This window comes from Bemisia tabaci, unplaced genomic scaffold (genome assembly GCF_918797505.1).
Source record: "Bemisia tabaci unplaced genomic scaffold, PGI_BMITA_v3".
NCBI classification, from domain to species: domain Eukaryota; kingdom Metazoa; phylum Arthropoda; class Insecta; order Hemiptera; family Aleyrodidae; genus Bemisia; species Bemisia tabaci.
Window position 1 is genome coordinate 56,888 of NW_027311771.1, and position 25,387 is coordinate 82,274.

Here is a 25,387-nt window from a genome sequence, read left to right on the forward strand (position 1 = left end):
TATCAGAAAGAATACATCATCAGTTGATTTTTCCATTTACATTGCATAGAGAGACAGAGAATACTTAGTTAGGTACACCATGGTATTTTGCCGCCTGTAAGTGACTTGTGGGACCAATCTTTTTCTTTTGAGGGAGAGAAAATATTTTTATTTTTCATTTTTCAAAAATAGATTATTTATTTTGTAGGATAAAAAAACATTCACAGACGATCAATTAATCTACTGTACAAAAATAATGTAAAAATCTGATATTGTAACAACAAGCAAACTTATTTTAAAATAATTAAATCTAATCAAGTCTTTATGCTCCGTTCGTTTCCACACAAATAAAACATTTTATTGAATTCTAATAACAACATGTTCGTTTCAATTGAGAAAGAATGGTAATCACTTGTAAATATAAAAGTCAACAATTGCTTCCATGTGGTCCAAGTTGCAAGACATTTGATAATTGGTGTCAAGCCAAAACCAAGGTTACATAAATGTTATTGGAGCTACCATCACCGACTAAAAACCACAATGCATACAAATCACAAAATAATAGCTCGTTGGATTAATCTGTGAGTTGTACTTTGCTTGATCGACTGATTACGCAAAAGCTACTTACAATCTGGCAGATTGTTCCATCCGTAAGGAAAAGACAAACTCCAAAAATTATCATGGATTTACAGCCTTGATGCCTGATACTTTGTGGAAAATGTTAAAATATTAGTTGCAATATTCTGTTGCCAGGAGCAGTTAATGGCTCAGTGGCCATTCTATGCGATGACTGTGAAACTGCAGAAAAGCGTATCTTGGTTTAGGATATTGCAGACTTCCTGCCATATTTCATTTTCTCGATGAGGAAATACTGAAAATCATTTCGTGGAGACTTCTATGATTTTTCTTCTCCTTCAATAAAATAAAATAAGACCGGAGATTTTGAAACGAGGCAAACAAGATACGCATTCCTGCAGTTTGACTGTCCATATGTAATCTTAAAAGTTATTATAGGCTTGTACAGAAAATTTTCAGAATTTAGACTGAGTCATTTTCCTTCAGAAGGGAGAAAATAGTAGTTTACAAGAAAATACTTCAGTAAAACTTAAATAAAGACGCTTAAACCTGGGAGAATGCTTTTAATGCTTAATCCATTGTAAATTTTATTTAAATAATAGATTTAATAAGACGTCAGAGAAAATATTCTTCATTTTGTATTTGAAAATATTCAAAATACTTCAATGCGTCTCTTTAAAAATTATTTCACACCTTCAAATGTCCTTTAGTGTATTATTCTCAACTGATTTACGACACACTTATAATTCCAAAAAGGATGGCAAGAAAAAAATCTGAGCCATCGTAAGACAGAGGCACAAACCTTAAAGCCTTATTGAAGCACACTCATGCGTAAAAATCATTGTGTGTGAGACTAAATTTTTTTTTACATCAGTCAAATGAGATTCCACTAGCATAATAAAATCTTTGATGGCACCATTGAGTTCAAAATATCCTTTAAAATGATTTTGAATGTATTAATTTGCGAAGGACATTGTTGTAAAATGGAAGCAAAGAATTTCAGGGAACATGACTTTTTGTAAGTCCTAATTCATAAATATTCCTTAGGATACCTACTGTAAAATATGGGTAAAGTAAAAGGCAATGAAATATTCGAGTAAAATTTCTTGTGAGTTTCCTCAAACTTATAAAACATCATGAGTTTCTGTGAGGTTTCATGAAATGCATAGGGTAGAACTGAAAAACAATGATTTTAGGGGGTTGAAAAGAAAGGGATGAACAAGGGAATGATAAGGGGAAAAAATTTGTACTAGTCGGTTTACCCTTATGAACATTTGTAAAATTCGATAAAAGAAATTGATGAAAAAATGAGAATACACTGGTGAGCAGAAAATCGGTAAAGTTTACATGCCGTTGTAGGCAGGGCCACCACCACCTTCAGGTACAACCCAGTTGATGTTTTGAGATGGATCTTTGATATCACAGGTTTTGCAGTGGATGCAGTTTTGTGCGTTGATTTGCAATCTCTGGCCGTCGCCCTCTTCAAGTGGGACATACTCATATACACCTGGTTTAAAAAATAGAAAAATTATTCAGGAGGAATTAAAAACTTCCGTTATAAGAATAATCATGTTTTCTTTCAAATTTAAAGTATTAATAAAATAAAAAGTCTGCATGGGCAAATTATAGCGTTTTTCAGAAGCAATTCCTGCAGATGAAAACACAATAAACATTGTACTCAAGTTAACTGGACCAGTGATACATATTGTCCTTTTTGGAGCAAATGATCAATCTGAATTCGTTGGATTTTATCCTAAAAATTTACATGGTTATATAAATAATTATTTAAAAAATGAAATGAAATCAATAATTACGTACCTGCAGGACAAAATCGGCCTTCTGGTCCATCATAAATTCCTAAATTATTCTTAACAGGTACAGTGTCATCTCTTAAGGTAAGATGGGGAGGTTGATCACCCTCATGATTCGTTCCTGTCAGTGCTACAGAGGAGAGAAGATCAAAACTTATGACACCATCAGGCTTCGGGTATTCTATCGGCTGACATTCCTTTGCTGGTTTCAATCTTGCGTGGTCAGGCTCTGTTAAAAGCAAATCAGCTGGATTAACATTTAAGCAAGTAGTCGTAGGGCTAGCAAAGACATGATCAGACTAATATACGACAGCTGAGAAAACATATTACGCTCCTTAAATTTTTATTTTTTGAAAGATTTTTTTTATTCAATATTTTTGTCCGAGTATGTGCAACCAACTTCTGAATTGAACATTTATTTACCAAGTTTTCTTGACTTTTTTTCTAATAAATGAAAATCATCCCAACAAAACTGTAACACAGTTATTTCAGAATAAGAAAAAAAAAAAGAACTGAGCTGTGTTTCTAAACTTGAGTCATTTTCGGCTTGGAGATAAAAGGATACTTCTAGAGATAAAAGGGTGGTCTGAAGCAACAGGCTTCTGACATAAAACAAAAAACAGCAGCTTAGAATTTATTATTCCCTAATAAATCTTGTGCCAGATAGAGCTTTAAAGAAAAGAGAATGAACTGTATGCTTTCCAGACTGCTTCACCCAAGAATAGAGGACAAGGATAATGCTGAATCCAGATCAATTGAGCTTACAGAGACTGGTTTAAATGGTTGTATCAAGTGATGGCCAAATTCAAGAGATTATTAAACACTTTTTTGTTTTCTTATTTATTACATAATTACTTGATACTGATTTTGCTTAAAACATTTTCAACTTGCTTAACAAGATATTAACTTACCTCCATGACTTAGAGTCCATGGCTCTTTGCCTTTCAACATAACACTGATGCCACTATGAACGATTCCACCATACAGACCGAGAGGTGTATGGAATGATGGCCTACAATTTCGTACACTCTTCAGGTCTGACCATATCCAGCTATTCTTAATACTTTCTTCATATGTTTTTGGTTCTATACCTGTAAAAACAAATAAAGTTTCAATTTAAGACAGTTTAATGGAAAACAGAAGAGCTCAGACAATATTCTGTGATCAAAAATAATTTTATTGCTATGTTGCTTTTTTTTATTCTTTTTTTTTTAAAAAAAAAAAAAAAAAAAAAAAAAAAAAAAAAAATCTGGCAGAATACACCTGCAAATGTCTTGCTTTACAGCTTGTGACAATAAAATGAATGAAAATACTCACTTCCTTTCTGCATTGGAAAAAAAAAAAAAAACATGAATAATTTTGGCATAAAATACATTTTTCAGGTGGAGAATGATCTGAAAAATATTATGATGTATTCATATAGAAACATGATTATTTTATTTAATATTTACAAATGCTTCATTCGTGGTATTATAAATAAGTAAATTAGATGAAGATTTTCTAATCACAATGAATAAAGAAAATAGGTATGTGTACATAAAAGTCAAGATGTTGCTCAGTGAATTATTTAAAATCCACTAAGATGATGTATATTAAAGTTTTAAATGGGACTTCGGTGATCTGTCCCAAGTTCTTGATGTGCTTAAACTGGCTTGCGATACATTGCATCAATTGGTCAAAGTCTTGGCAGATCTTAACTTCTTAGGCAAGTAAAGGACAATAATCCCTGCGCATGAGTCTAAAGAATCATTTCCACCCAAAAAAATTTTCAAAATTCAGAGAAAGGAAAGCAAGATTTGTCGGGGGGAAAAAATTGCATTCGATGCAGAGGTCCACCTCTGTATCGAATTTGACATTTTTCTCATGGACAAATCCTGTTTTCACTTCTAGGAATTTTTGAAGTTTTTTAGTTGAGAATGATTCTCTAGACTCATGCGAAGGGGCTTTTGTCCTTCTTTAGGCTAAAGAGTCAACATCTGCCAGGATTTTTTACTTAATCTATGCTATTAATTGCGTGCCAATTTGACCATGTCAAAAACCCAGGACAAATCACAATAACTTCAGAATACAACTCATAGACAAGGAATCCAACTTTACAAACCTTCTGTTTCAGAGGCTAAATTTTCATCTGTAACAGCATTGAAGACACTCTCAGCAGCTAGCATCCCTGATTTCATTGCATAGTGTGTTCCTTTAATTTTTGGTACATTCAAGAAACCAGCAGTACAACCAATCAGGCATCCACCAGGGAAAGTTAATTTTGGTATCGACTGGTAACCACCTTCATTTAGGGCTCGAGCCCCATATGCTATCCTGCGTACATCAAAGAGGCCGAACTTAAATTCACTTCTTTCAATAAAATGTATGACTAAATCAAATGGGTTGGAGACGTTTGAGAAATAATCAAAATACCGAATGCAATGACACTACTTCCAATTTAATACTTTTAGTGGGGAATGATGTAACAAATTCAATTTGGTTGAAAAAAAAAAGGAGAAAAAAGTCATCCAATCTTTGTATTGGAGGATCTTTTGAGTTTCATAGAGATAGCGTCAACAGTAAAAATAAACAAAAGAGCAAGCTGCACAGGAGTGATGTAAAATTTCTTTTACAAATGAATTTTATTTTTTAAGAGGAAGGAAAAACCAACATTAATTCTTGCACATTTTTTGGGAGTCTTTGTCACCTTGTGCAGAATATTGTTCAAAATTTCAAGATAAAATGAGAGGAATTTTGCCATTGGATCCAATATTTTTCAGTGAAGTAAATCGGAAATTTGACTTTGAGACAAAAACGGTGGATTATAGACAATAGTTGGCGTTTGAAGATTTTCTATACCTCTGCCTTCTTGCTGACTTTTCTCAAATTTTGGATTGAATTGAAACCATGATGGAAAAAGAAAAATGGTAAATAATGATATGAAATAAATATTTCATAAGAAAAAACGGCAGCTGCACCGATTGAACAAATAATTAATGGAGGATTTCATGGATAATTTTACCAGCGATTTGTCAACAATGACGCCAGAATTTTATTTTTTTGGGAAAAAAGAAGTAATAAGCTGGGCTTACCTTTTACCACCTTCTAAAAGAGACTTTACAGATGGGTGATGTTTAAATCTTTGGAATTCTCTGAATGGACTAAGATAAGGATTGGAATAATCAAGACCAACAACGTAACCTACAGCAATGAGAGGACTTGATTCATTCAGATGATACAGAAAAGAGCCTCCATAAGTTTTGAAGTCCTGAAATGAAAAAGTTAGCATTTAAAATCCACGCATAAACAAAAGGTACAAAAAGAATTAGGAAAAAAGAAAAGAAAAAAAGAGGAGGAGAAAGTGATGATGAGAATTGATATGGTTTATGAAAATTAATTAATTTTCCAGAGTAATTCATAGATATTACAAAAAATTACCCTGGACAGAGTTTCTTTGAATGAAAATTAGGATGGTAAATTTTAGAAGCAAGAGATACTCTGTGCCCTACCAACCAGATTAAAACTCAAATTTTCGTGAGTGCTTCCTCACTCAGAGGATGCTTCCGGGTGAAATGATGGAATGAATTCCAATGCAGATAGATTCCAACACAGCAAAAAGAAAATGAAAAAAGGATAAAATAATGCTTCCAAAAATCTATTTGCTTAAGTTGTAAGGGCAGAATGAGAATATCCAGGCAGACTCATTGAATATTAATGCAAAAGCTTCCAACAGCTTGTCATGCCAACTTAACAAAGTCGAACTCATACAGACTCAGTGGACCTTGAAAGCTCAAGAGTTAGGTGGAGGAAACCATTGTTGACTACATTAAGGGAATTAATGAACTTATTTTCGACAACTAATACGGTGGGAATGTTCCTATTTCCATAGGACAGTCCAAGTGATAATTTTGTGTGAACTCGTGAGACATTAAGGACAGGATTTCAGTTTATTATTTTGGTGCTTTTTGGAGGATAACAAGGAGATCAAATAGAGAAGAGATCACTTTGTTTCAGGAGCCAGTTGAGAGAGACTTAGAAAATCGAACTTCATTTTCTTCAAGCTTTCGTTGCTTGCAGTTTACATTAAAATGACCTTGAGAAACCAATCAAAATTATTCCACTATGTGACAAAATTTTTCGGGCTAAATCCTTTTGCCTTTGAAAAGGGTGTAAAAATATCCAAATGGAACTACATTTACACAATATTCTTGGTTGTGTGCTCAACAATAGACTTTTGCATCGCGTTTCAGGAGATGCTCTTGGATGATAAAGTCGAGAAAGCTTTTTTCCTGATATCATTGATGCTTAAAGCGGTTGACTACGTTTTCATCATAACAAGTTTGCTAAAGCCGTTAATTTTTCAAACCACAAAACAACAGATTCAGATGGGTGTTGAAAAAGTGAACTATATGCTTGACAGTAAATTTCAAGATCAGAAGGAGTCTGCTGATAACAGGATAAAAGTAGAGCAGAAACAAATTATTCTCATGATTTCTACTGGAATTCTTTATCATGTGTTATTCCTGTGGGCAAAAAAGGAAGGTTATTTGTTTAAAACAACAACGACACTGTTGCTTCAGTTCAGTTACTACGTAGTGCTAATCCTTGCATTCCAAGTGAAGAAAGATCTACATGTGATTCACAGGCAATTTGAGAGAGTTAATAATGAAATTGAGAAGCTGGCGGAGATGATTGACATGTTAGAAAAAGATGCTCAGACAACACATTTACATCGTTCCAACAGTCAAAAGGCTAGAATTCAGAGAGAAATTAATACTACATCTCATGAGGATCTTGACTTTTCTAATGAACTTATTCCAGGTACAGAAAGTCCTCATAAACAGGGTGTGGCTCTACGAGAAAAAGTGCTTTATTTGAACCGAGTACATTTTGAGATTTGCAACACTTTCAAAAAAATTAGTCTCTATTACAGTTGTGAAGCACTGATATCTATGGCGCGGATAACAGCCTATTCAGTGGTTCCTCTCTATTTTATCATCATAGCTTTCCTGGTACCTAAATCTCAGAGGAAATCGAAAATTGGAACTTTGATCTTCTACGCCAATTTTCTTTGGGCCAACTACTACTCTGTCGGCAGTTTCATATTTTCATCCACGAAGACTGCGTGTGAGGTGAAATGATTTTGTCATATAATTCAGAGAGTTTGCAGGATTTTACGCATGAATTAATTTCACAAAATTTTACTACTTTGGGGATTTGGTGCAAATGCAACTTGTTTTGCTCAGCACAAAGTGATGATACGAATTTTTAAGAAAGAGGCTAAATAGATGCTAATCTTTATTCAACGGAGGAAACTCTAAATAATTCACTGAAGAATGAGTACGCTTATTTGCGCCACTGCCTAGAGAAATGTAACAGCTACCTTCTGCTGCTTTGTAATGGTAACTTAAGATGAAAACGTTTGATTTCCGATGTCATAAAATAAGAAATCTTGGATGCTCAATCTTTAACCATTGAAAGTACTAACTATGAGTTCCTATTAAATTTATATCACCTTGAGATTCAATCGTAATTGTTGAAATATTTGGTGTTCAAATGTAAAACGGGTATGAATGGTAATGAGATAAAAGAAGGGAGAAGCACCGTGTCATTCACAATGGTAATTAGCTACAGAATTCATTGTAATTTCTTATATTTGCAGGGTAATAATATCTCTACAATTATTCATGACTTGTTGGATGCTAAAATGCCACCTTTGGTTGCTGACGAGGTAAGTTCTCATTTCTCCAAGAAAAAAAAAAAGAAATTCTAAATTGGCAATTAGTGATTACAAATATACCTGAGTTGATTTTGATGATTAGCATCAGGAGAAATTTCATCATTCAATTTTTATTTGGATTCAATTTGTGTGATAATAACTTTAACGTGAATACCAGCATCTAATGCTTCATTGCTGAGCTTCATCCTACTTTTTGTGATTGAATATGCTAGTGTAAGTGGATGGGAAAAGTCTCATGGTTCAAATATACCCTCTCGCTCAGTCTCTGATAAGTGTTTTGTCAATCTACCTGTATTTGTCCATACATTTTTATGAAGCACCTGACAGATACATAACTTAAAACTCACCCATTTCACTTATTTATAGCTGGAAATGTTTTCTCTACAACTAATTCAAAGGAAGATGAAGTTTTCAATCTTGCAGTTATTCAGCATGACACCATCTTTACTTTTAAGTGTGAGTATAACATTTCCACAAAGAATGAAAAACTTCTAAACTCAAAAAATGTTATTGAAAAGAAAGAGGATTGAAATATAATGAGTGTTATGCATGCTATATTAGATCTGACATACACTACATTCGTTTTCTAATTTATGGATTTCATGTGCAGTTTTGTTAACCATTATCTCTTTTCGACCTAACTCTGCTTAGTCTAGCAGGTTTTGTAGTTTTTTGAAGATTTTTACAGATTATCTGAGGATTACGTTCAGACGTTTGTCTTATGCACAACAAGAGAAAGACCCAAAAAAACAGGCATTATGGATAAATTTTAAATTTACAAATATGTTCATCCAACCTTTAGATATGTACTCGAGTATTAGATGCTTCAATACCCGTTGATTAAACATGCACAATTTTCTTTTACAGATTTCTGAGCAAGTTGCAACATACGTACTGATTTTACTTCAATTCCAGCAAAGTAAAAACACTACAGGGAGTGCATTGGCTTGAGAATTTTTCCAGTTGATTACAATTTTAAATGCAAACATACGACTTCTTTGAAGCAAAAAAAAAAATTAAAAATCAGAGAGGCAGAAGATTGCAAAACTATGAGAAATTGGCTGAAGAGCAATGGTTTTATGAGTAACTACTTCGGTAAATTCTTGGAGCGTTTTCTTATATCCTTGAGGATATATTTTTCTGGTTCCTGCATACAAGTCATACACATGACGTAAATAGGTTATTCAGCCAGAGGTGCGATACGTTCTTCACGAAAGAAATAAGCATCAAACCTAGCCTTCAACTATAAACCACAAAGACAAGAAAATAAAGTATTGAGCACAAAATGCCAAAACTTAGGGCGCTTTTTTGGTTTATCAAGGTGTCTACTAGTACAGACCCTGTCATTAAAAGTCCTTGCTTCTTCAGTGCATTTTCCTTACTTTTCTGAAAATTCCTTTTTTTGGCAAGTCTCGAAAATCCTTGATTACCTTACCCTTACTCTTTCCTTACTTCATACGCATTTTCAATCATATTCGGATTGGGAGATTGAAATAATAGAATGATGAAGGAATAAACCAAAAAACACGAGGAATCAAACCGGGAACTTGATAAATGAATTATGTTAGGAAATTTCATACCTTCAAGGCTACTTTATAAAATTCGACATAAAAATCCCGAATTCCCGTACCAACCTTCCGCAATTTGCTTATTCAGTGTATCCGCTCTTTTTCTGTACAGTAGACACCCTGTTTATTTACTCAAGCAAGCATTCATACTCAAGTATTGCTTTTGTTATTTAAAAAAAAAACTATTCTGATGAACACACTCTATCAATGCTAAATTCTCTTTAGAACACGTACCAAGGGCCATCCAATTGTGTGCTCGACAGTTCCAGGCTTGTGCAAGTCAGGATTGATTTCCCAAACTTCCTTCAGGCCAATACCGTAGGACTGAGGTTCGCACTCCTTCCTCAGATCAAACTTACTGAAAAGCTGTTTTGTGAGATGTCCGTGACAGCCCTCCGCAAAAATAGTCACTTTTGCATGGAGCTCCATCCCTCTTTCAAATGCATCCTGGGTAAAAAAAGAAATGAAATGCGTCAAACTGGATGAAGCAGTTCAGTGAGAAAAGAGATAGACAAGTTGGAAACCAAATAGCATGTGGGTTATTTTGATGATGGTTGGGAAAAATCTGCTTGAAAATGATCTGTGCTTTAAAGTCTGATAGATAGTAATGTGCAGATAACAGTAGGGACAGGGAAACACAGATACAAAACAACAGGGATACAACACAGGAACTACCTCCTGACTACTAAGGATGGGGTACTTGAAGTATATAAAAAAAAAAAAAAGGTTGAGTATTCTTGGATGAAAAATGACAATACTTCCTCTACCTGCAAGGGGAGCGAGAAAGTAAAAAAAAATATTTGAGTAGGAACAAAATAGAAATACCTTTGGTGAACCATCTTTAGCAATGCCAACATCATTGGTTGCAATTCCTTTGACAGAGCCATCTGGGTGGTAAAGAACTTCTGCTGCAGCGTATCCTGGGTAGATTTCTACACCCAGAGCCTCAGCTTGCTCTCCAAGCCACCTTACAACGTGTCCAAGTCGAACAACATAATTTCCATGATTATCCATTGGCATACCTGCAGGTGAACAAATAAACATAAACTTCTAATTATCTAGGATAACTGCAAGCTTTTTTAATTACTTTTTTTCAACAATTTCATAAGGAGCATTTGAAAGTTTAGAAAAATATAGTTGAAATAGAAGAGGCGAATAATTTACCTTTCATAATTGGTATTGTGAAACGACCAGTTTCTGTTAGATAGGCAAATTTATCGGTGGTAACAGGAGTTTTTAAAGGTGCATCTTTCTCTTTCCAATCTGGTATTAGCTCATTTAGAGAGATCGGATCGATTACAGCACCAGATAAAATGTGTCCACCTTTAAACAGAAGGACAGAATAGATTAGACAATATTTACAAATGACACTGCTTATATTTTGGGGTAGAAATGTATTCATGGTTTTTTCCATTCCTGGTTAATTCCTTACTTTCACAAAAAAATTCCCTGGTGAAAGCCCCTGATTTTCATGAAAAAATTTCTTGGTAAAAACCCATTATTTGCATGGAATAATTTCCTGGTGAAACCCCATAATTTTCAATAATTCTCCAGGAAAACATAAGATTTTTATCCAAAATTTGCAAAAAAAAAAAAAACAAAAAACCCTTTTTTATCTACCTACCTGTTGCTTAATTATTTGAAACCGAGGCAAAACTGGAATCACTGATTTTAAGGATACCCTTTTAGGATCCTCCCCACTTCCCCCCTGGGGGATCCCCTTTCCCCCTTAGGGGTACCCCCTTTTTTGGATTTAATCTCAGAGCGGAGAGAGGTAATTTCCAGTTTTCAGCACCAATTCCCTGATTTTGTCAGGTACTTTTCATTCTCTGATGAATATTGGTATTTCCTGGTTATTCCAAGTCCTGGACACTATGAACTTATTTGTACACCCAAAAAAAAAAACGTTTTAAAAAGGAATAAAGAGAGAAACGGACTTATCAGCTTAAATTTGGAGTGGGAATAATATGTAGCGGATTGAAAGATAACTTTTCAACTTTGAAAATATAACACAGCATAACTAATTAGGTCGGAGTGAAGTTCAAAGAGTTCCAAAAGACTATACATACCAACTTCAGCAGCCTTTTCAACTAGACATACTCTGAGTTCTTTCCCACTGGCCTCGGCAAGTTGGCGAAGTTTGATAGCGGCTGATAAACCAGCTGGTCCACCTCCGACTATGACAACATCAGCAACATCCTCAAATCTCTCCATGTTGACATCTGGAAACAAAGACATAATAATTTAGTTTTTGGAAGAAACATGAAAATCTCGCACTTCGGATATGAAACATTTCTAGCTTTAAAAAGCAGATCCTCTTGATGCCACACTTTGCGATACAAAAATACTGACTGCCAAGTTTCAAATTTCGTTTCAATGGAGAATTTGCATGCACATTTTTTACTGCTTCATCTGAAAGTGCTTAAAGAGCTGATTTCACAGTATTTTTTATGATTTTTTTCTGATATGGGAAATAGTATAAAAATAGATTTAAAAGATAGAAAATGCACCACCTAATGACGTCATCTGGTCATCTTCCCATTTACACACATGTATTTCGGCAGATTAGATGATTTTGTCATACCTTCTCCAATATTTGTTCAATTCATGAACCAAAGGTTTCCTTGGTTCATGAGAGAACCAAGTTCACTCAGTAGTTTCCACTTAAAGACGAAATTCATCAAATTTCAGACACCTGCAAATTCTCTATATATACTTCAAGTAAAAAATCGACCAATTTTCAGGGAATACCTTCAATACACAAACAAAAATTTAGAAAAAACCACTGTTCGACAATTGAAAGTAATGACGATCTCTAGAAAAATAAAAAGCTGTGAGATCAGCTTCTGTTTAATAGAAGACACAAAGTTAATAACATTAGCACTTGAGGTATCACTGTTATTATTTAAGGTCATTTTTGCAATGAAACATCCAAGAAAAAAATAAAAATAAAGTATAATTTGGCAAGACATTGGATCAAAATATTTGAATTATCTTGTGTTTACAAATACCAAATGTAAGAAGTTAATTATGAAGAAATAAATATTGGCAGAAAGTTTCCTCTTCAATACTAAGAATTTTTGCTTGCTGAAATTGAGAAATAAGTGGATCAGGCTTTTTCAGTTTGAAAAAGTTACTGCAAAATTTTAATTGTGGAAAAAAAAATCTCCCCAGCTGTTTTGCAAGCAATTAGAAACCATATTGAGGCCATGAGACGATTGGGTGTTTACTTTTGACATGCCACCATCAGGCTTGTTATGAGATTCAATGGGTCTCAATTATGTAACAAAATTAGGAGCTGATTATCTAAATACCACAGTGGACTTGAAACCCTCTCTCCGATGAATCATACATAGAAATTTGTACAAGTAGTGAATATTTTTATTGTTTTTAATTATATTGTAGATAAGTACAATGGACTTTGACCCTACCTTTCCATCTAGGGTCATTTTCTCTTGGCAAAATGGTGTAGTGAGTAGTAATCTTTGGAAATTCTGAGTAACATCTTCTTCCGATCGAGTAAAGTCTGGATACTGAAAATCAAAAGTTTGATTAAATTAGTACTAGAGCTTATGATACCTACAATTGTTTAGAGACAAAAAACCGATGAATCAGTTTTTTTGTGGGTGGGCCACAGAGAAACATGAGAATCAGTATCCGAGAGAGGCTATTTTAAAGAGGATGTAACCCATGGCAAGGCGATTATAAAGGTATAATTCACCAATTGAAGAAATGAATTACGAATCAAAAGAAACATATGGTAGTTCAATGCCAGTGAGGCTACATTTGTTAAAAAGCTAATTGAGGTATGATATTCAAAATAGTTCATATTGATGTTAGCATGATGCACATCCTGTTGCTTTTCCTTCCTCTTTTATTGTTTGAGTACCTAACACAATAAAAGAGCTGATGCTACATGTTGCACTCCTAAAGGATAAATTTTCCTCAATTACTTACTAAAACTTGAAGTGTGTTGTATTTTTCTTGACAAACAATATTTGCCCAGAAACGTTGGTTGGAAAGGATTGAGTGAGGACCTTAATTTGCATTGATTCATGTTAAAGCTGAATACGTTAATCTGGAGTTTTCTATCTGGATAGCACTTTGACCTAGGGTTTGAGGAAGGGTCCACACAAAAAGTGGTCCAACATAAACAGGAAGTATAAGTACCCTCTCTTTGTCCAACAAGCATTTATATTATTAGTAGATTTACTTCGAAATCAGTTTGAAAAATGCGCCTTATGAGTGATGGTGAAAAATCGGATTCAATCAAAGATGGGAGGAAGAGAGTTTAACGAGAAGCAATCAGGTCCATACATTTTTTCTGCCCAAATATTTAGGAGGATCAGACTTAGTCTTGCAGAGAAAAGAATAGGAGAGGGAGAGAGGCTAAAGGGATGTGCATTCTTCAGTAAAACAGAGAAATAACATACCAAATTTTGATGAGACAATCATTGCTGGGCTGTAAAAACAACTTTCGGTTCACAAATGAGAGAAGCTCCTGAATGCTTAAAATTAAAGACAAGTAGGCCTTCAAACGGTAGATGCTGATATGGATTTTATGCAATCAAAATTGGAGTGTGATTTTAAAATAGGAGTTTTGCAATGAGACCTTCAAACTGCACTCAGTTGCTGCAATGTGAACTTTAATCTGGTGGTAATGATGAGAGGAAGCAAACAGTGACAACTGCTTCACATTTCTCGGTATAAGACACGGCTAAATAAATGAAACAAAACGATTCAATGCAAATTAGAGTTTACGGATATTATTACTCACAATAATTAGGTGAAAGTAAGGTGGTTCCCATTTTAAAATTGACTAAACTTCTCTACGTACAATGGAAATTCCTCGAACTTCTTCGTTGACGTAACCTCCAAAACATGTCAACAATAGATAAAACGTCATTGAAGTTTTGAAAATTGCTGTTAGACTACGCTGGTGTCGCTGTGTTACAGTTTGAAAAATTCCCAATAGATTGCGCGCATATGTTAATATCAAATCCAAACTTGCATTTTTTCCCGCCAGAGCTCCTGGTCGTCGGAACCGCGGGTAATTTGACTGAGCGGGGAGTTGTTAAAAAGTTGAACGCTCTGCTCCGCGGCGCCAGTCTTCAAGCTACACTTGACGTGCGAGTCGTGGATCCTCCATAAGTAAACTGACGCATCTGAATTTCAGAAAATTGTCTTGTATTTTTTTACAGTTGAAATTCGAAAGTGTCGCGTGTGCCTTGACCTCTCACGATTCTGGATTACAATAGTGTTATCGTGCTAAAGTGACAGCTTGTGTCTTTACGATCCAAAGAACTGAACCAACATTGCTGTTCGTTTCCTGTGACTCAACCCGCTAACCATTCAATTTTCAAAACTTTACACAGCTATAAATTGAGAATGTCGACTGATATTAAAATGCCGACAGAAGTAGCGCCCGTTTCCAAACTGAGCTACATGAGCCCTCCTTCGCCGGTGACCGTGGCCGAATCGTACTACAGTTCGGGCGAAACGATGAGCGGTTACATGTACTTGATCGGACCCGACAAAATCCAACAAGGAGTACAAGTTATCGTGTACAGGACATCCCTAGAGCACTTCGCAGTTGTGTACCCGCAAAAGAAAGTGTGTCGGCCGTTGGGCGTGCTCAACCTGAGGAACACCTGTGTCGAAAGGTTGTCCAGCAACGAATTCGGGTTCGTAGTGCGAGAGCGGGGCTTCGACAAGTCCATAAGTTTGACTTTCATCGTGGAATCCCCGGCGGAATTCGATTCTTGGATCTCAGCTTTCACGTCCAGGAGCTCGCCGTCCCTGCATCATTCGTCCCTGCCCATCGTGGAGGAGGAGGAAGTGTAGTCGGCGAAACCGGAGGCGAATTTTCGTCCGTCGAGGTGAATGAACTGTGGCATTGATAGTGCGAAGGAACCGTGAGGTTTCCTATCAACGTTCTCTCTAATTGACCAAACAGCCGTCTGTTTTAGTTCCTATTTTTTTGAGTAATTTCTTCTGCCTTGTCCAGAGGTTACTTAAATGAAGTTGTAATTTGGTCATGGTGTATCCTACCGAAACTGTTTTCGTGTCGCGCATTCGGTGGTTTTAGAAATTCACGATTTGTCTACCTCGTGAAAGCTCGATATCGTCTGATCCAGTGAAAGAAAGTGGAGAAAAGACTGAACTCATCTAATCTATCGACTTGCGTGCTTGTCCCGGAAATAGGTCCCCTCGAGGGAATTTCAGAAGCCGAGTGGTAATTCATTCTTTGGCATTTCATTGTGCTAATCTTATTGTTAAGTTTTTAAGTGTATGAAGCACTTTTAAACCGTTTCATCATTTTGGAAAAAACGTTCGATCATTTTGATCTTTACCTACTTTCATTTTTTTCAGGATGGTTGTAAATCTGATCCTTGATTTGTATTTAGCATTGTCTGTCCATGTACGAGTGAGATTCATATGATGGTCTTGCATTCTATTGATAATGAATTGGAAGTATGGCAGTCGCAGACCAACAGAATAATATTACTCCATTGGTCCATGATCTGGTATCACACCTCACCCCTATAATTTCTCTAAATAGTATAATACATACTCAAGTACCTAGAGGTTTGCGCACACTCTCATATTCCCCCATATCAAACCTGTGAGTGGTTTTTGACGTGAGCCATGTCCAATTTTTTTTAAAAAAATATATATATTTCAAATGTTTAAGTCCTTTTAGAAAAGTGGTGCAAAATTTTAGATTTTTGATTTGCTGTCTATGCGCCAAGCTCTTTCATATTATTGTTCATTGTTTTTTTCTCAAGAACAGGTATTCCTAATTTAAAATTTTTGTAGATCTCAATTGAAATTTATTTAACTTTTCAAAAAGTATTTCATTGCACTCTCTTCATACCAATCTCGCACAAAGAATTAATGTGTAATTTCCTCTCTCATGTTTGTTCTTCTTTTTCAAATTGTTTCTTTAACCGCGAAGAAAATCCGCAGGCTAATAAAACGTATCAATCAAAGGTCTCCCCTTCTGTAAAGCATCACACCCTTTCTTTATCTTTCTGAGAGAGATTGCCCAAAAGCTCAAGCACCTACTCTCACTCTGTTGTTGTACCTGACGTCGTAAGAGAAGCGATTTTGTGAAAGTATCAAGAAAAATAGCATGTGACCCACTCAGCGGTCGTTTGAATTCTCGAGATTAGTTTTTATTTAATGAAGAATTTGTTTTCTTATGGACACAATGAAAGATATTGTTTGTTTCGAAAAGTTTGTGATTCTGACATAATGATTTTATTAAAATTTATATTGTTTATGTATATTTACTGACTTCTTTGTGCTACACCCTTGTAGATACCAAGTACCAAATTTTTTGCCCGTATGTAAAAGAGATTAGAGCTTATAAACTGTTCTGATTTTTCGTAAATTGAGATGAATGCCGCAGTTATCGCAGGAAAACCAGTTGCGAGGCGTGAATGATCGATTATCGTTATTTCCGTATTTGAAGCTGTGGTAAAGAATCGATTATTAAGATATTCGTTGCGAACACTTTGTTTATCGATTCTTTTCCATAGGTGTAAATGGCAGATCAATCGATACATCGCAAAGCACGCCACGCCACTGAGAAAAACATTTTTAAATTCTACTGCACATCCCACACTTAAGTACACAGTTTTTCGTAATTAAAGTTAAAATAGAATTCTAAATTTTTTATTCAGTATTTGAACGAAAAAAAATAAAAAAATACAGAAACTGACAGAAAATATATTGTGCTCGACAGTTTGACAAGATCAATTTTTGAAAAGTGGCAACCTTGAGATGAGCTTTTACACGTGATTTATTTTCTCCCCCTCTGCACTGAATTCTGCGAGGTCCATTGCCAGAATATCTAAATGTATCGAAAAAAATTGATTTTGAGCAAACTTTTTTAGTTTTGTGTATACTTTTCTGCAGGAAAAGCTAATCAAAATAAAGAGATGATGTGTCGAAAGCATCCTCCAAATTATCTCAGTTTTTAGAGTGATACGATAAATAACTCAATACACTCAGACATTTTCTCGTGGTGCAGGTTTCCTATAATTTAAAAAAATTATAGGGAATAAACGTTATAATTGAGAATTTTATCTTAACTCCTTTGCCGCATACATTTTTACTCGCTGCTGATAAAATTAATTTTGCTTGTATAGGATCTCATTTTTCGCATAATGCACGGAGAGACGAAAACGAAGTAAGACATACATGGTGATTTAAAAGTCCTGCACCACTCCTGTAAACCCTATAGGATTCTTGCGCCTTTCAGGGCGGTCCTTTATAAGTTTGGGAGATCCCAAAAGTCGTTTTTTTTTACCCAAAAGCACTCGCAGAATCTCAAGTCTCTAACTGAATTTGTTCAAAAGTTAGAGGTAATGATGCTGGTGGAGCGGGACTTTTGGATCACCTTGTATTTAAGACTCAGATCTTTGCATGCGAAAAAATGTGCAATTTTTGCACTTCTTTCGAAAAATCTGAGAAGGAGAAGAAGAAGAAAATTCCAACATGTAGCACTTCGAATTTTAAGTTTGTGTCTGATTAAATCAGCATTCAAGTCAATCCTATAACCAGACCCCATTTCAACACCTAAAATACAACATGTTAACTTTTTCGGTGCTTATTTTAAAAAGGCCAGAAGAGGACATCTTATCTTACATTTGAGGAACAACTATGTATGCGGGCGCTTAAAATACATAAATGCACCATTTTTGCACGATTAAACATAAAAAAGGAGCAGCTTATGAAAAGCATAAGCGTACATGAAATTAATTTTGAGATTTTCAATTTTTTCAATTAAGGGCCTTGGAGGACAAGGCGCATTAGTGCAGTTTTTCCTATTTCAAGAAATACGCGTTCAGCGTCTCAAAATTAAATTGATCCTTGTGGCGGAAAGAAAGTTCAAGGTAACTTTTAGATGATCCATTATTGGAATTTAGAATTTAATTTTTCCCAGAACATGTACCGCGGATAGTTTTAGTTGGAATCATCAATACCTCAATTTTTTTCAACAACTGCACTTGTGTGCCTTGTCATCCAAGCCCCTCAATTATAGCTGCTTATTTGTTTTCCTATGACGATAGGGGAAAACTGAAATGGAAAAGATATTAGGGTGAAAGGAGGTTTGGACTAAATAATTTCAAATACTGCTATAAAAATATGATGAAATCAAACGCCGAATTTTCGTGTAGGTATTATTAAAAATGCCGCCTTTGAGAAAACACAGAGGATTATTTATCATTCTTCCAGTTTGTTCTGATGGATATCCAAGCTCTAAACCCTCCGCCGCATCCTAAAGCGATTCTATGGGAGAAGTTGGACAAAATTTGGAAACTTTTAAAGCTCATTCCACCATTACAAAACTTGAAAGTCATAGAAATGGTTAGATTGATTTTCTCGTAAGATTTACTTCAGAGAGCACCACTCAAACGTTAAAATTTCACGAACTAAACATCGAAATGGACGTATTAATGCTAAAAGGAACTATGTTGCACACAACCCCCATGCACATAGTTCCTTTTAGTAAAAAAAGTCCAAATTTGCATTTTCAGTCAAAAAATTGGACGTATTTCTGCCAAACGGAATTAAGTGCATTATAACGCGAGCCCCGTTATGCATAGATTCTTATGGGTCTCAGGGCTCATGGTAGAAATACGTCCAATAATTCATGTCCGACCTCTCCCATTGACTAGATCCACTGTGCGCCGGGAAAAATGCCGAAAAATCGAATCGTCTCGGGATAACAACTTTCATTACTTAGTTTCTGCCAAAAACTTGATTAAAATACAATAATTCCAAATATTTTCGCACTTATGTAGCGAAATCCCTCCGACTCGATCCTTGGAAGAGGCCACCATTTCAGTTCTGGGGGAACCCCTTCCCTTTCTCCATACCTTCGCCTATGGTGCTTAGTATTGCCGTGATAGTGAAGAGAGCAGTAAGTGACAAATTTTCGAAATCGAGTGTCCTTCAACATTCGTCTAACCCCTTTTATAAATAAAATCACTGAAATAGTTAAAACAGCAAAATTTATCATAATTGTATAAAAACGAGATACTTGAGAAAGCCGTAAGTGCGTAAAAAATGACGTAGTTTCAGGCAAGACAGCAGTAAGTGATAATATTCCCCACGAGAGCCATAGCTAAATCAGTACTTTCAAGGAAAGGACCGCCTTCTTCTGCCAATTTCTAACCTGAAAATGTGTTGTTGTGTGTCGAAAACTCAATCACGATAGCATGCAGAAGATAGCACTTACGGCTGTCTTGCCTAACGGTGGCCTAGCACGACAATGAAAAATACCCTTTTTATGTAATTGAAATCAAATCAGTCGGTTTTTAATAATCCAAACGATTTCTACCCAAGTAGCATTTTTCAATGTAAAAGTTGCGACAAGTTGAAACAATGTTGGTATTAGTTGCAACAAACTTTCAACTTTCGGTCAACTTTTGGGCGATAAGTGCCGATTTTCGGCGATCTGATCGGAAGACAAAGTTGCAACCTGGCGAGATTGCAAAATTGCTGAACTGAAGTTGTTTAAAATCTAAAGATAGGCAATCAGCAATACTTTGAAGTTGAAACATGGTTCAACTTAATTGCAACTAGTTCCGACAATGATAGCTCCTTCGGGGGAGAGAGTAGGCAATCTGCACATCAATCTATTAGTTGCAAGAATCAAATGATTTTATTGCAAGTTGTTTCAACCTCTGCTACTTGGGTAGGAGTCTTTCGGACGACCAGTAGATTTGACAAAGAACGGAGGCTTCTTTCGATAAAATTTTCCGGGCAGAAGCTTCTGAGCCCGTTTTCTCCGAACTTCATTTCTGCACTTACTGCTCTCTTCGCTATCATGCGGAGTACCTCAATGGGACTAATTATTCGCAAAAAAAAAAAGAATAGAATTAGTAAATACACAGGACTAATTAAGCCGAATCAACCTGAGGTGGGGGAAAAAGCAACGAACTCACAGACGGACTCTGCCGACCTTGACATTGCACTCTGCGAATTAATTACCAGCCCGGGCCCGGGCCGCGGGTCGTGTAGTCGGGCACCAGAGAATTTTCCAGCACCGAACAGCCGTCGTTCAGGAACGAGCAACAAGCAAATAATAATCAGTATGACTGATTGTACCGACGACGCCGCGTCGTCTTTGAAAACTCATTGCTCGAATATTCCAGGAACGGCTGTTGACGACTTAGCAATTAACTGGGTCATTAGATAAGATCCTCGTATGTTGACGCGAGAGGACACACTGCGGGAATTTGATCCCTGTGAAAAAAAGGCGTAGTTTCCGGAGAATTTCGCTTGAGGGGCGTTGAAGTTTACTTTAATTTTATTCATATTAACTTCTTTACAGTTCTGTATCCTTGGGTGGCTTTTAAAAGCTTAAATATTTCAGTGCAAAATGCAATAGTGACACAAATCTTGGGCGAAGTCCACTACCTCATAATGACACCGTACAAGTCGTAAGACTCACAAAATTAAAAAAAAAAAATAAAAAAAAAAAAAAAAAAACCGAGGTAACTTGTTAAAAAGACCGGTAAGAAAATACCGCGTAGTATTTTTTAAGAAGAAAAAAACGTAGAGTCAGAGCCAGATAAGTTTGGCGAATGTTTAAAAAGCGTGAAAGAATATTGGCTTTCCATAATTTGACATTGAATGGAAAGCAGAAAAATACAACATTCTAAGTGGCGGATCTTCTGCCCCACCGCAAAAGTGCGATAACGCAATCAGAGCAGGGGACGCTAAAAAAATCCAGTTCACTCACTCATTTGCTTCCATCTCTCTCTTCACAAATTTTTCAGTTCATGTCTTAAACTCTGATTATATTCACTATTTTTTTACCTTATTTTTTACGTATGAACAAATTTTGGACTCGTTAAAAAATTAACGGTATTTTTATTTTGACTTCCTCGTTATACAAGCTGTGCTCCTGGAGTAACCCAAACCTCGAAGCCAAAAGGGGATGTCACGGCCAGAAAGTTTGGATGAGGAGATTTTTCCCAAATCCCTACGGCCACCCCCAATATTATTACTAGGAGGCTCCGTCCTCTGGCCGCTACGCGGGCAATTGGCACTGGGGGCTTCCCCACTTACGAACTTTGAATTCTCCTACCTCATCCCACCCCATCGACCACCTTACTCCCTTTCCTTACCCCGTCCATGGACCGTCCTAAAAATGATTTTATTAGAATAGAGAGGATTTTTCTTTTATTTTGTTCAATCAGAGAATGGTTTGGCATTGAAACTGAAATTGAGGTCCAGATGAAATTTGAGCAGCGCTGAGCAATCAATGAAACAACGGAGAAAGTAATGTTACAGAAATTGAGACGTAATTTATCTGCGACCATTAAATTGATAATTTAGGGGAGCAGTGTGCTCTCTGTGTGAGTGATGACTAACAAAAAACCATATACCTACCACTTAAGTGATTATGCCGGATGGGCGAAACAATTTTATCTCTGAAACTGAACACACACAGAACAAGGTCGCTGCTAATGAATCGTTGTAATTTCAAGTGGTGATGGCAATGTTTTCAGACCGTCGAAAAGCTCAGTTTGCACTTACAATTAGAAAAGGTAAACGAAGAATTTAAATACATTCTACAGTGTCGGGTAAATGGCAACCCTGCGAGGCTAAATCTCATTCAACTCCTGCTCATGCCTCACGCCACCTGTTGAAAATGACGGTGAAAGTTAGCTTTTTTTCATTATAACTTTTTCACCAATTAAAGCTTCACCGAGTGCGACTGCCCCCACTGCCCCGCTTTAAATTCTTGACGACGATCAGCAGACCATGAGGTACATCCTGGCGCCCTTTGCCAAAACAACGTATCCTCGAGGAGTTCTCACCGATATCACGCGGTTTTCAGTGAGCGGGCGGTAGCCTGCGCCTTGAAGCGTTCAGTGGGCAAAAACTGGACGAGAGGAGAGTGGTTCTATGAGACATGAGACCTCATTACAAACCTGATTCAATTCATTCATCCATTTATTCATTCACCAATTCGGGTTCATAAAAAATTGAGTCTGGAGTGATATGTGTTTTGACTTGCTGGTTCAATTCTCAATTAATGGTCCGCATACGTTATACCTATACTTACTGCCGTGCTAAGGTAAAACGCCTTATGAACATTCGAGAGTTGCCAAATTCCCTCCGACAAAATGCTCATTTTTGAGGAGAGTTGTGAATATTTACTCTCGAGATTTTCAGATAGTTTAGACCTGGTTGAGAAAAAGATTCTCTGAAAAATTGAAGGGAGAATCTTTACAAATTCTCCTGCAAAATAGTATCATATCCAAGGAAATTTGGCAACGTCGCACGGTTCATACGGCGTTCTTCCTTAGCACGGCAGTATACGACAAGAAGGGGTAATACTTAATTTCGTCGTTCGAGATTCGTGGTAAGAATCGCAGGTGAACGACACTTTGGAGGGTACTCAAGAGCGCTTTTCAAAAGTGGAAACCTTAGAAAAATGAGGAATGCATGGTCAAATGCCATGGCGCAAAAGGAAAGTGTTGAGACTCACTCTGGTAGCGTGAATGCCCGAATAAAGGAGAACTTTAAAAGAAACTTATACTTGATTTTTGTCAACACCTTAACTCGAATTTTATACGAGGAACTATATTGCCGTGCTCAGGAAAAACGCCGTATGAACTTTCAGGCGTTGCCAAATTTGCTTTGAAAAAATGCGAATTTTCTGGTAAATTTATGAATATTTACCTCCCCATTTTTCAGTTAATTTAGTACGCAATTTTTCCTAAAGATTCTGAAAATTCAAAGGAAAAATATTCATAACTTTCCTAAAAAATGAAAATTTTATCGAAGGAAATTTGGCAACTCTCAAATGTTCATACGGCGTTCTTCCTTAGCACGGCAGTATATGAGCCGAGTTCTTTTAAATACTCGTGCCTATTTTTTCATAATACATTGTTTCATGAACCTGGTCTACTAGTGCTCCAATTTGATAACTCTGAGGCAATTAATAACGTAAGACCTTTTTTTCTACAAGCTTTATTGGGTCGTGCCCCACCGGATTCTGAATTGATCATAGGTTGATGTATACTTCTGACTGAATTTTTTTCACTCTTCCGTGAAAACAAATATGTTGGGATGCCATGTCAATACATTTTCCTGAAGAGTCTGAGAAAGCTGCATTTGAAGTTTATGGACCCCACTCTACATTTCGGGAACAGATAAACCATAATATGATTTTCACAAACATGCACTAAGCTTGGCACCCCCCCCCCCCCCCCCCCTGGGGCTAATATGGCCAAGAGGGCTTCAGGGCCACAAAAATTTGATTCCATGCGGTCGATTCCCTTTTGGAGCCCGTAGTCTCCGTCTTCATCCGACCTAAAATAACCAAGAAAAAAGCCTTGCACAGGTGATCTGAAACACTCTGTATATTCTTGTTTTATCAGTGGAGATTAATTTTTTTCTACAGTACAGAGAGCAGAGTGGGAAATATAAATTTGACGAAAGAGGGCTGAATTTAGATAATGTATTTAATCTTTTCTGCTTGTTTATCATCAGATCAATTTTTCTGTTTCCCTTCTCTGACAATAGATTCTTAGGCTACAAGGCTTTAAGGCAAATCTATTCCACCCTGTTATCAATCTTTGAAGGATACATATAAATCTGCAATACCTGAGGCATATAATCAACCATTTTTAAAGCATGTTCATCAAAGGAAAATTAAACCTTGGCCGGCCCCGAATAGATATTGCTTAATAGACTGGACTCTGAGTTTGACCGAAACCTTCCATAGTCTTATTTCTAGGCCAGAATTTTTATTATACCTCTCAGCTGTGAAAACCCTCTTTAAGGTAGAGTACAAATAAATTGGTGACATGCTAACATTGAAGGATTTTTGGAGTCGGTAGACCACAACTACAACATGACAAGTGAATCTCTGGTGATGAACAAGCAATGCTTAAACTGATAAACGAACCAAACTGGTAGGTTTAAAGGTTCCTGGAATTTGAGAGCCTCAATAATTTCGCACAGCACAAAGCTAGTGAGACTGTAAAGAGGGAAAAATACAGTATTAGTGAGGACTAAGGACTTACAGATACTTTTTGAAAGCACACCTTCAGGCATCGCCTTCTACACATGGAGATTGAACGAGGGCGGGTTGAATATTCTTGGGAGCAATGTGTTTAAGATAGGCGAATAAAAACTACTTCGTATTAACAAGAAACCAAGAGCCTACAGCAACTTTAAAAATTCTAAGGACTTATTCACAACACCCACGAAAAGATGAAAAACCACATTTGTTTGCAACTTGTTATCAAAACAACACGAATGTAAACAAATCGAAACAACCAATAGACCGTATTCGATAATGGTTCGATGTATCGTTTGGTTCAAAACAATAGAACATAACCTCTAACCAAACTATTAGGTTTTAAGTTGGAAAAGCTGAAAATGAAAAAATTTCTAACAATTTCACTTTTCATTGGCAATTGGTACTCAAAAGAATAAAACATCTGTTACAAAAGACCCGTTCCCTCCGATTTATAAATTGACTTTTGAGGCTATGTTTATGTTTTGAACCAATCGATATCGATACAATCTCACCTGTTTGATGTATCGAATACGATCTATCCCGTTGGTTCCCGCCAATTTCGGTAGCGCGCTCGGCTAGAAATACAAATTGACGCGCCAAATTTCAAATAAGCGGAGAGTACACTTGTTGTGCGCACTTTGCGATCGCCACCGTACCAGGCCTTTTTCTTGGT

The 25,387-nt window shown here is 36.3% G+C and overlaps 1 protein-coding gene across 3 annotated transcripts; it reads right to left on the minus strand.

Annotated features, from left to right (window-relative positions):
• Nucleotides 1-146: 146 nt before the first annotated feature.
• LOC109032284 (electron transfer flavoprotein-ubiquinone oxidoreductase) lies at nucleotides 147-24,761 on the minus strand. Of its 3 annotated transcripts, none has more exons than XM_072305920.1 (11): nucleotides 24,716-24,761; nucleotides 13,085-13,186; nucleotides 11,723-11,875; nucleotides 10,818-10,976; nucleotides 10,479-10,675; nucleotides 9,888-10,100; nucleotides 5,438-5,613; nucleotides 4,468-4,679; nucleotides 3,278-3,457; nucleotides 2,374-2,595; nucleotides 147-2,062 (listed from the first exon to the last, which is right to left on the minus strand). In XM_072305920.1, the coding sequence occupies exons 1-11, from the start codon at nucleotides 24,744-24,746 to the stop codon at nucleotides 1,899-1,901; spliced, it is 1,809 nt and encodes a 602-aa protein (XP_072162021.1). In that variant the 5' UTR covers nucleotides 24,747-24,761; the 3' UTR covers nucleotides 147-1,898. The 3 variants fall into 3 exon arrangements, with proteins under 3 accessions (XP_072162021.1, XP_018899887.2, XP_018899888.2); XM_019044342.2 differs by lacking the exon at nucleotides 24,716-24,761 and adding an exon at nucleotides 14,431-14,587; XM_019044343.2 differs by lacking the exon at nucleotides 24,716-24,761 and adding an exon at nucleotides 14,087-14,517.
• Between the last annotated feature and the right edge of the window lie 626 nt (nucleotides 24,762-25,387).

Excerpts from the sequence above, each read along its gene's own strand:
- LOC109032284 (XM_072305920.1), bottom strand. The coding sequence starts at position 24,746 with ATGCCTGAAGGTGTGCTTTCAAAAAGTATCT. Across the intron at positions 13,187-24,715 it reads TGTGCTTTCAAAAAGTATCT|TATCCAGACTTTACTCGATC; the intron begins GTAAGTCCTTAG and ends TTTGATTTTCAG. Across the intron at positions 3,458-4,467 it reads TTTAGCCTCTGAAACAGAAG|GTATAGAACCAAAAACATAT; the intron begins GTTTGTAAAGTT and ends TTGTTTTTACAG.